The sequence below is a fragment of the Chelonoidis abingdonii genome, chromosome 4 (genome assembly GCF_003597395.2).
Source record: "Chelonoidis abingdonii isolate Lonesome George chromosome 4, CheloAbing_2.0, whole genome shotgun sequence".
Classification (NCBI taxonomy): Eukaryota; Metazoa; Chordata; order Testudines; family Testudinidae; genus Chelonoidis; species Chelonoidis abingdonii.
This window is the reverse complement of record NC_133772.1, coordinates 4,965,192-4,976,071: the sequence shown is the minus strand read 5'-3', so window position 1 is coordinate 4,976,071 and position 10,880 is coordinate 4,965,192. Positions and strand designations below refer to the sequence as shown.

The following is a 10,880-nucleotide window of genomic DNA, read 5'->3' as shown; positions in this document are numbered from 1 at the left end:
GGCAGCGATATCAGATCCAAGCTGGGTAGAAGCTTGGGGGAGGTTCACAGTAAACACTCAGATTTTGAACGCTAAGTCCAGATTTGAGACAGACGTTTACCACACCTCCCCCATCTCGACACCTGAAAGGGCCTCTGGAAGACAAAGACTCTGAACTAGGGAGATTGGTCCCAGGCTGGGAAGGGAATCCAGCCTGTGTACTGAGACCTGTGAGCTGCCTGTACCATCTGTTAGGGTGAGAAACTGCTTGCTTCAAATCTTGCTTAGGCTGTAGACTTTAGAGTGTGAATTTATTTTTATTTCTCATGTAACCAACTTTGAGCTCTACGCTTGCTACTTATAATCACTTAAAATCGATCTTTCCATAATTAATAAATCTGTTTTATATTTCACCTAAAACTGTGATTTCGGTTGAAGTGCTGGGGGAATCTCAGCTCAGGTTAACAAAGGCCGTCGCATGTCCACTGCTCTTTGTTGGAGTGGCAAACTAATGAATGAACAAGCCAGTATTTGGTCCTGCCATGAGGGCAGGGGACTGGACTTGATGACCTCTTGAGGTCCCTTCTAGTCCTAGAATCTATGAATCTATGTATTGTCCAAGGGAGTCTTGAGCAATGTAAGACACTATATTTCTGGGGTGCAAGGCTAGGGGACTGGGGTGATTGGCTGGTGCCTCTCTCTTTATAATCCGTGACTGGCTGAGAGGCCTTCATGCAGTTTAGCAGGGTGTGGGGCTCCACATGCTGATGGCTGAGTGATCACAGCACCTGGCAAGGTTGGCTCGCAGCAGTCTCACAGTTTCAGATACATTGCTCTGGGCAGCCCTGCTCTGCAGTCTGCAGCTTTCATTCCCTTCGTGGCACTGCATTGCCTTGTGTTACATTGCATTGCCCTGCAGTGTTCCATGTACTGCTGTGTCACCCTGCATCATAGCACACTGCATCCCATAGCTTCACACAGCTTTCTGAGGTATTATCCTGCCTTCTCTAGCACCGCACCGGCAACCTGTACTGGCCTATTTTATGTCAGTGCACTGTATTCTATTGCACTGCAATCTGCAGCTCTACATTGCAAGTCGTAACAGTGCAGTCGGTGCACTGCATTCTATAGCCTCACCGCACACTGTTGAGTCTCACTGCATGCAGTCACTGCATACAGTACTGCACTGCATTGTGTTTCCCTGCACTGAGTCATAACAGTGCAGTCGGTGCACTGCAATCTATAGCCTCACCGTACACGCTGTTGAGACTCACTGCATGCAGTCACTACATACAGTACTGCATTGCATTGTGTTTCCCTGCACTCAGTTATTGCATTGCTCACACTGCACTCCATAGCGCTATACCACAGTACATAGCACTGCATTCTACAGTGCTGCACTGCACCATGTGGCACAGTGCTCTGTCACACTGTGTATCACTGCATGCACTGCACACTGAGGTACCCTTTTGCAATGTGCTGCCTTGTGTGGCACTACACTAACACTGCACTGAATTGTGTTGAACTGTGCTCTCACACTGAATATCACTGCATGCTCTAACACTGCACTGTACTCTCACACTACAAGGCACTGCACAGCACTCTAACAGTGCACCACATTGTGTGGTACTGTGCTCTCACACTTCATAACACTGCATGGCACTGCGCTCTCTCACACTGCACTATATGGACTGCATTCTCCCACACTGCACTGTGCTCTGAGGGAATGGCACCAGATGGGCGCAGTGTGGCCAACTTACATCCAGGATGGGCTCGTTGCAGAGGCCGCAGCGAGGTGAGAAAAGCTGGAAGTAGTCCCTTTCACAGTAGGGGGCGCCATCTTTCTCGAAGAAGTTGCTGCCCCCCATCTCCTTCTGGCAGTGGGTGCAGACGAAGTGCTCGGGGTGCCAGGTGTTGCCCAGCGCCGTCACCACCTGGGGAAGGGTTAGGGGGGAGACAGACGGACAGGTAGATGGATGGACGCACACCCATTACCGAGAGAAGAAAAGACACAGCTCCTTCCTTCTCCCCCTTCCCACACTGACCACTCCCTTTCCCCTGTCCTGTCCTGCACTCCCCCCTCCACAGGTCCCTTCCTCCAGATAGCCCTTCCCTGACCTGCCTCATCTCCCCCTCACACCCCACCTGGGGCTCCTCCTTTTCCCCCTGCCCCCTCCCCAGTGCTGCACTGTCCCATCCCCCCTCCACTCTGTGCCCTACCACATCCTCCGCATCTCCCACCCACTCTCCTAATCTGTCCTTCCCATTCCCAAAACTGACCCCGCCCCCTCCCCAATCTATCCCTCTCCTAATCCACTTCTGCCCACTCCCCAATCCTGCCCCTGATTGCTCCCAAGTGCCCTGCTCTTCTGCCCCCCAGCCCCTGAGTCCTGTACCCACCACCCTGATTTCCCCTCCCCAGTACCACCCCAGGTACCCCCAGTCCTGTCCTCACCTGCCCAGCGATGGGTTTCTGGCAGGAGGCGCACAGCCCCTTGGTGCTGGTGGAGATCCCCTGGCGGCTCAGATCCGACTGCAGCATCACCAGCATGCTGTCCAAGTTGCCACCCTGCGGTGCCGGCGCTGCTGGGGGGGGCGGACCAGAGGGGCTGGGGCAGACAGATGACACCACCGGCTGCTGCGCCAGGGAGACTCGGGTGGGGGCTGGGGGCGGCGCAGCTGACACCCCCGGGAGCTGGAAGGGAAGCGGCTGTGATATGAGGTGCTGAGCCGTGCACCAAGTGGCGCCCAGGGGCAATACAGAACCACGCTGTGTCCCAATGGAGAGTGAGGCAGCGTGTGCCCCCACGGCACCGAACCAAACTGCCCATATTGGTACCAGGCAGGCCGCATGGCCCTGCAGGAGCCATAACCACAAATGACACCAAACTGTTCCACAAAGCACTGGTTGCACCCCATTCATTGCCCCCCTCTTCCCCCTCCATGAGGAACGACACAGGCCACCAAATCGTGCCCGTCCCTGCCACACAGCATCTGAAGCACCACAACACCCAGTGCCCCATGGCCACAACCAGCGCCCTGACTCCCTGCCCCCAACTCACTGTGCCAGGCGTTACGCCAACCAGCCACCCCAAACCTGGCCACAGCTTCTGCCACTCAGCCATGGCGTGTGCTGACTGGTCTGTGCCGCAGGGCCCAGTTACCCACTCCGGGGCCACCCCACTCCATTTCATGCCACAGGCCATGCCAGCCGCCATTCCACGCCAGGAGGTGCCATTCCAGGCTAATACAGGTCTCTGCACTGCACTGTACCCTGCTGCTGGGATATGGGGCACCCCGCCAGGTCATTGGTTACATACCTCAGCGTTCGGTGCCACTGCACCCGTTCCGGTTCGACAGAGAATCCCACACTGGGCACGTGCTGTGTTCACCTGTTCACCAGGCCAAACAGGCAGTGCCAGGCTGCACCAGGCCATGCTATACAATACCCAATGCCATGCAGCACCATCCCAGCAAGCTACAGAGTCTTACACTGCCCCATGCATCACCACACCCAGAACAATGCCACTCAGCCCGGCCCCACAGCAGCAGCTCGCTGCCAGACAGCACCACACGGCAAACAGCAGCAGACCAGGCTGAGCCACATACCCGAGTGTGGGCTGCCGGAAGGCTGGTGCCAGGGCAGGAATGTGCCCAGTGTCTGGGCTCCCGCAGGGTGGCTCTAGGCAGGGGACAGGCAGAGTCAGCCGCCCACCACACGGGTGATCTCGCCAGGCCACTTCTGATCCCAGCCGCCTGCCAGCTCTCCCCTAGACTCACCCCCTCCTGGCTCCCCAGTGGGAGGGCATGCGCTTGTGTGCCACCCTGTCCTTTTTCACACTCACAATCACAGCCCCCATTGCCCATGTTGGCACCAACACCTGTGGTTTCTCACCCACGCCCAGATACACGTACTAGTGCTCCATGGCGCTGCAGCCACTTCCACACTCACTTGCCCACCTGCTGGGCTGCTCTTTCTTGCACCCCCATTTGCACACACACCAACCTGCCTTTGCACTTGCTTGCACACACATACTGCATGCACGCCTGTGCGCTCATGAACTGATTCCCATGCCCGCTGTCTTGCACATTCATTCCCCCCCCCAGACCCAGGATTCCTTGCATACTGACTCTCACACTAATTATCATGCACATTTATGTGCACACACAGCCCCTTGCTCACTCATTTGCACTTGCTGCCCCTTGCGCACACACTCTCCCATGCTCATGCACTGCATCTTGCACACTTGTGTGCACATGCTCCTTGGCACGCTTGCTCTTCCACGATCATTTAGAGGCACACTCAGACACACAATTGAACCCTCATTTGTGCATCCATTTGCACACACAATTTCTCACACATGCTTTTCTACCCCCATTCCTGCACACACCTTTGCATGCGTACTCACTGCTTCTTGCACACATTTGCACACACATACTCCCTTGTCGACATACCAGCCTTTCCTCGCTCACTCTCTCTCTCTCACACCCACACCCACACGTCCCTCCACCTGCACACACACTCCCCACATTGCTTCTTTTACTCCCACACTTACTGGTTCCCATCGGGGGACAGGAAGAGCCCTAATCCCATTAGACCCCCACCCCCAGGCTGAGCCTTGTCCCCCGTAGTGTGCCAGACTCACATTACTCTGGACTCTGAAGTCCGACAAGGAGGCCATGAGTTTGTCCAGCTCCAGGGTAGCAGATGTGGCTGATGGCTTCACAGGAGGTGGGGTGGAGCCAGCGGAGCTAGGAAGGAAATGACAGCATGGTCATTGGACCCCCAACTTCCCCCCAAAGGCTCCCAGGGCTGTTTATACAGGAATCCCTCACCCCGCCTGAAATGCATACACCTCTGGGGTGGGGCACAGGAATTGATTATACAGGGATCTTTCCCCTGGCACTGAGATGCAGCCACCTCAGGAGTGTTGCCCCTTCAGCACTGTGGGATATTTAACCCCATGGACCAATGGCCAGAAATAGGAGGGCCACTCACCGGCTTGGGGACACCCCTTCCCCAGCATCCTCTGGCTTCTCCTTCCACTTCTCCCCATCAGGGCTCTTGTTGGTTGGGAACTGGGACATGATTTCGTCTGGGGAAAAGACAGTCAGACAGACAGACACATACAGAGTGTTTCCATTAGTTGCCTGCAGTGACCAAGCATATCCACCAGGGGAGCGTATTTCACAATCATAGGCAGAGATGCTAGGGCATGGAGTGGCCCCAATCCCAGTCCAGCAGAGAATGCTAGTGCCATGGAGGGGAGCCCGGATCCCAGCCCAGCAGGGGGCGGCAGTGCCCCAGGGAGGAGCCCGGATCCCAGCCCAGCAGGGGGCAGCGGTGCCCCGGAGGGGAGCCCGGATCTCAGCCCAGCAGGGGACGGCGGTGCCCCAGGGAGGAGCCCGGATCCCAGCCCAGCAGGGTGTGGCGGTGCCCCAGGGGGGAGCCCGGATCCCAGACTAGCAGGAGGCGGAGGTGCCCCAGGGAGGAGCCTGGATCCCAGCCCAGCAGGGGCAGCGGTGCCTCGAAGTGGCAGTGCCAGGGGTGGGCAGTGCCCTACCTGTGATGTTGAACTGTGTGGCGTTGAGCTCCTGCAGCAGCCGGTCCAGCTCACAGAGGCCGGCACCCAGCACCCCGCTGGATGAGGAGAAGGGTGGCGCAGCTGGCTCCTTGGGCCGGGGCGAGCGGGGCTTGCAGACAGTACTGGGGGGGAGCAGAGGGTGAGCAGAGTGCAGGGAGCAGCCCCCCTCCCCCCAGCCACCTCTCAAGGAGGAGTCAGCTCCCACCCAGCCTGGAGAGCAGTGGGGAGGCAGGGTGGGATGGAGAAGCTATTTATAGAGAGCTTCTTAATGGAGTGGCTGGACCAGGGCCAGCAGGGACTGGGCCAGAGCCAAGGGGAGGCTCTGCCCGCTGCTCCCCCTGCCCCACCCCTGCCTGCTTCTCCTTCCCCACTCCACATGTCTCCTCCCACACCCCAGAAACCCCACCCCACCACTTCTTCTCCTCTGCCTCTGACCCCACCCCATCACCTCCACCCTACAACCCCCACCCCTGCCAGTCAATCCCTCCCTTCCCCCAGTGAGCTCCCCCCCAGGTCCTTACCCACACTTATACCCTTCACTCCCTCCCAGGACCGCCCCCTGTAGACCTAACCCAGCCACTGCTAGGGACCCACCTGTAGAGATGCTCTTTATCGCCCCCGCTAGGCGGGGCAGAGACAGGTGGAGGGTCCACGGACATGGCCTGCAAAGAGAGAGATGGGGGGGTGCGAGGAGTCATTCAATGGGCCTCTATTCACCAGTGACATGAACTTGCTGCATCTCAGACTAACCAGGGAGAGGCAGCCACCTCTGCGGTGAGGTGCAGAGGCTGATGAACAACAGCCCAGGGACTGATCATCCACCCTGCTCCCTGCAGCTCAGCGCCCCCTAGCACAACAGTGGTGCATTGGGGCCAGGCCAGCACTGACAGAGGATAGCGCCCCCTACTGAGCCCTCGCCCCACTCCATGCAGCACAGCACCCCCTAATGTCACTCTGGGGTCAGCACCGACTGTGAAGGGAAAGAGCCCCCTCCTGAGCCGCCACCCCACTCCTCGCAGTACCCCCCTAGTGTTACCTGCTGCTGAGGGTTGTAGGGTGGCGGTGGGGGCCTGGACTCAGGCATCCCATCCTGCCCCAGTTCCTTGGCGTGGGCTGCCCCAGAGTCGGTGAGCAGTACTGGGCGCTTGGAAATGTGAGAGGTCGTGGTCTCCAGATCAGCCAGAAGGGCATCTGTCAGGGGAGCAGAGAGAGGCGGGGGGTCGGGGAGAGGCTAGGATGGATCTGGAGGGGGGACTGCTGGGGGGGGGAAGGGGGCACAGAGAGGGAGCAGGGGACAAGGGACAAGAAAAGGAAGAGAGGACGCCCAGCTCTGGGGCTGCGGAATTAGCATGAAGATCTGGAGCTTCCCAAAGCTGGGGGAAGGCCCCTGGAGTCCTGATCCTCTATCCCCCACTATCTTCCTGGAGTTGGGATAGAACCCAGGAGTCCTGACTCCCAGCTCCCCAGCCCCCTCACCAAAAGACTCCACTGCTCTCTCAGAGCTGGGATAGAACCCAGGTGTCCTGATGCCCAGCCCTGTGCTCTGACCACTAGACCCCACTCCTCTCCAAGAAGAGATTCAACCTTCAGCAATACAAGTTCCCCAAGGCAGTGCCCTAGAAGTAGCCACGTGTGCTGTGACCGTGGGCTGGCTGGGGAGCTCATACGGTACGTACCAAACACCACTATACGGGGGCGAAGCGGGAAAGAAGGGAAGCCAGAGTCACCTGGAAAAGGAGACAGGATGGAAGGAGACGGGGAAGCAGATGAGGAGGAGGGACAGAGGGGCACTAGGATTAGCACATTCCATGAAGAGGCAGTTCCCCAGCCTGCTCCCTGCAGCATGGTGCCCCCTGTTGAGCCCCCTGTCCATGCCCTGCACCTCCTAGCACCACAGTGGGGCAACCACTGCCTATGTGGGGAGAGCGCCCCTGCCCCTCTGCCTGGAGATCTCCCACCCCCAGCCAGCTCCCCCCGCTCCTACAATCACTCCTTTGTGGGAACATTTTCCACCACAGACTGAGCCCTACAGAGGCCTTTTCATTCCCCAGCAGCCAGAAGCAGTGAAGCCAGGGCGGGACAAGACCATGGATCACACACCAGCCTGATTCAGCCCCCACCAGAAGCTGGGCAAGCAACCCAGCACTGTATTCACAGGAGACCCTATGATAACACAGAATGCCCACTGCTCCCCCACCATAACAACCCATTGCTGTGCTCACAGGAGACTCTGCGATAACACAGAGTGCCCACTGTCCCACTGACCATAACAAACCTGCACAGCATGCACAGGATGCCCTACAAAAGACCCTACAAAAATAAACCAGTGCTTGTAACCCCAGTGCTTATGAGCACTCTGCAACAACAAACTGTTGTGTGTAAATTCACATCCCTACAACAAACTATCATACGTAAATACAAGTCCCTACAACGACAAACCAACGTGTAAACGTGAGACCCTACAATAACAAACCAGCACATGCCACCCGTATCTCACATGAGGCCCCACCCAAGCAAACAGCTCCTGTTGCTCACCAGCCACCCTACAATAACAAACCAGCATATACAACCGTGTGCTCACAAGAGACCCTACGATAACAAAGCACTCACGTAAAAGTCCCTGCAGCAAACAGGATGGACAGCCCCAAGGCCCACAAGCAACCTTATAAAAACAAAGGAGTCCTTGTGGACAACCCTACAATAACAAAGGAGTGCCAGCAGCCCCCATGGTCCTGAAGAGACCCTACAATAATAACCCAGCAAGGGCAGCCCTCCCAAGTGACCTTACACTAGCAAACCACTGCTTGTGGTCGCAGCACTCACAGGAGATCCTACAACAACAAACCATGATGAATACAGCCCCTTTGTCAGTCACCGGAGACCCTACGATAACAAACTAGACCTGTGGACAGAGGGGGAAAGTGAGAGACAGGTTTAGTGAGCCCAGGGTGGAGGCTGCCCATCCAGCCTCCATGGCTCCCCCACCCCCAGCCAGAACTCCCCCTCACCCAGTGGTTCCCCTAGTCCTGGCCACAGCTGCTGTGGGCTGTCCCCCCCCCTGCTGGTTTGGGCCAGGAATTGGGGGGTGGCTCCGCACCTGCTGGGAGGGGGTGCTGGGGAAATCTGGTAAGGGCGGTGAATCCTGGGGTAGGGGGGCTCAGTGACCCCCTCACACACCCCTACCGGCACAGACATGTCTTCATTGCAGGACTCACTGGGGCTTTTACCTATGGTGGGGATGGACAAACTCAGCACCCCACAACTCAGCAGCCTATCCCCCCAGTCTAGCTACCTCCCTTGGGATCCAGGCCCCACTCTTAGGACTCAGACCCACCCCCAACCCAGATCCTATATCCTGGGACCTCGTCCCGCAGCCCTGCCCCCAACCTCCTTCCTGGGATGCAGCCCCTGCAAAACCCTTCCTTTGATACAGCCCCCAACACTGCTCCCCTAGCCTCTTTCCTAGAATGCAGCTCCCCAAAACCCTTCCTGGGGTGCAGCCCCCAACCCCCCATTCCTAGGACACAGCCTCCCACCCCCAGCGTGACACACACATCTATCTCACAATAACACAGCCCTCCCACAGCCTGCCCCACCCCTGCCCTGTGCCCCCATTTCTGGGACACAGCCCTGCCCATCTCTTCCGGCCCCCAGCTCTGCCCCCCTGCCCCTTAAGGCAAATCCCCCCCCTTCCATGTTAAGAGTGGAAGAGAAGAGACCCCACGACACATGGGTAGGACTCTCTGAGGGAGGGTAGCAGGGATGATGCTATTGGTGGGGGGGGGCCTGGTTATTAGCGCCCCCTGCAGGTTGGGCCCCACCGCAGGCACCAGCAAACCACAGGAATATGGCGAGAAATTCCGTCTCCTCCCGATCGAGACAGGCTGGGGTGGGGGACGTGCACCCTCCCCAGCCCCCTCCCATGCCCTGCCGGCTCTGGGGAACGGCTGGCGGGGATGGGGGGGAAGAGAAAGAAGGATGGATGGGAGCAAAAAGCAGCCCGCGAGAGAAGAAAGAGGAGGAAAGAGAAAGAGAGCAAGAAAGAGAAGGGAAAAAGAGAGAAGAGAGAGAAAGAGAAAAAAGAAGGGAGCCAATGACAGAGAGAGAGAGAGAAAGAAAGAGGGAGAGAGAAAAAGAAGAGAGTGAAGGAGAGGAAAAGAGAGAGAAAAGAGCGAAGGAGAGAGAAAAAGAATGGAGCGGAGGAGGGAGGAACAGGGAGCGGTGCGGGAGCAGGGCGAGGGGCTGCAGGGAAGGTGCCGGCCGCGGGCGGGAGCTGGGGCCGGGCTGGGCGCGGCGGGTCCCAGTCTGGCAGCGGGTCCCTTACCCAGGTCGTCCATGGCGGCCCGGCCCCAGCGGCAGATGGCAGCAGAGCCCCGCTCCCGGCCCCCCCCCCCGCCCGTGACGCGTTCTTCCCGGAGAGCCAAGAGCCCGGCTCCGCGCCCATGCCACGTGACCATGTATGGCAACGGGCATCGCTCGCGCGCGGGCTGGGAGCCCGGACTCCTGGGTTCCAGCCCGAGGGAGGGAGCGGGGATGAGTGGGCGGGGAGGCTGGGAGCCCGGACTCCTGGGTTCCATCCCCAGAGTGGAGGCGGGGATTGAGCAGGCTGGGAGCCCGGACTCCTCTTCTCCTTCCCCACCCCAGCTAGGTATAAGCCATGCATAGGGTGCCAGCAGCCCCAGAGGGTCGCTTCTTCGTGTTTTTTTTTTTGGGGGGCGCGCACAACGATTCCCGCCTGAGGGCCCAGGGGGCAGCGCCCCGCTTGGGAGTGGGGCTGGGAGCCCGGACTCCTGGGTTCTTTCTCGTGCCACCACATTTCCCGCCTGCAGCTGCTGACGCTAAGGGAAGCGGGAAGGCCGCGGAAGCAGGGGCGCTCCGGCTCGGGCTTTTCTGGCTGGGACGTTGGGAAAAACTGTCCCAGCGCAGAGAATTGGCTGAATGGTCACAGGATGCGGGGATGGGGCGGAGCCAAGGCAGGGCGGGAGCAGGCCCCCAGCCCGAGAGGGGAGCGAAGGCAGAGCCAGGAGCGAGGTGATGGAGGGCAGGGGAGGCAGCAGGGCGGGGAGCAGGAGGGACCCCGGCAGGTAGGCTGAGGGGGAAAGAAAGAGGCTCGGGAGGGGGTCCCGTGGCAGGGATGAAGGGGCTGGAGAGAGACTGGGGGGGGGGGTTCCAGGGGCAGGGGACGGAGGAGAGCTGGGGGGGGGAGAGGACAAGAGGCTGGGGGCTCCCAGTGGCAGGGGACAGGAGAGGCAGGGGACGGAGGAGAGGCTGAGGTGGGGGGGAGGAGAGGATGACACATCCCAGGCCCGCACTCGG

The 10,880-nt window shown here is 58.9% G+C and overlaps 1 protein-coding gene across 2 annotated transcripts in view; it reads right to left on the bottom strand.

Annotated features, from left to right (window-relative positions):
* The window catches only part of TGFB1I1 (transforming growth factor beta 1 induced transcript 1), a 16,600-nt gene extending 6,643 nt beyond the window's left edge, over nucleotides 1-9,957 (bottom strand). The window contains exons 1-9 of one of the 2 annotated variants that reach the window (XM_075065945.1): nucleotides 9,889-9,956; nucleotides 6,601-6,755; nucleotides 6,159-6,226; nucleotides 5,544-5,686; nucleotides 4,979-5,075; nucleotides 4,626-4,731; nucleotides 2,435-2,674; nucleotides 1,868-1,913; nucleotides 542-549 (exon numbers count right to left, since the gene is read on the bottom strand). In XM_075065945.1, coding sequence (XP_074922046.1) covers nucleotides 542-549; nucleotides 1,868-1,913; nucleotides 2,435-2,674; nucleotides 4,626-4,731; nucleotides 4,979-5,075; nucleotides 5,544-5,686; nucleotides 6,159-6,226; nucleotides 6,601-6,755; nucleotides 9,889-9,901 — 876 coding nt within the window. In that variant the 5' untranslated portion in view covers nucleotides 9,902-9,956. Of the gene's footprint in view, nucleotides 1-541; nucleotides 550-1,657; nucleotides 1,914-2,434; nucleotides 2,675-4,625; nucleotides 4,732-4,978; nucleotides 5,076-5,543; nucleotides 5,687-6,158; nucleotides 6,227-6,600; nucleotides 6,756-9,888 lie in introns of both variants that reach the window. The other variant, XM_075065944.1, reaches the window with a different exon arrangement.
* Nucleotides 9,958-10,880: the final 923 nt, after the last annotated feature.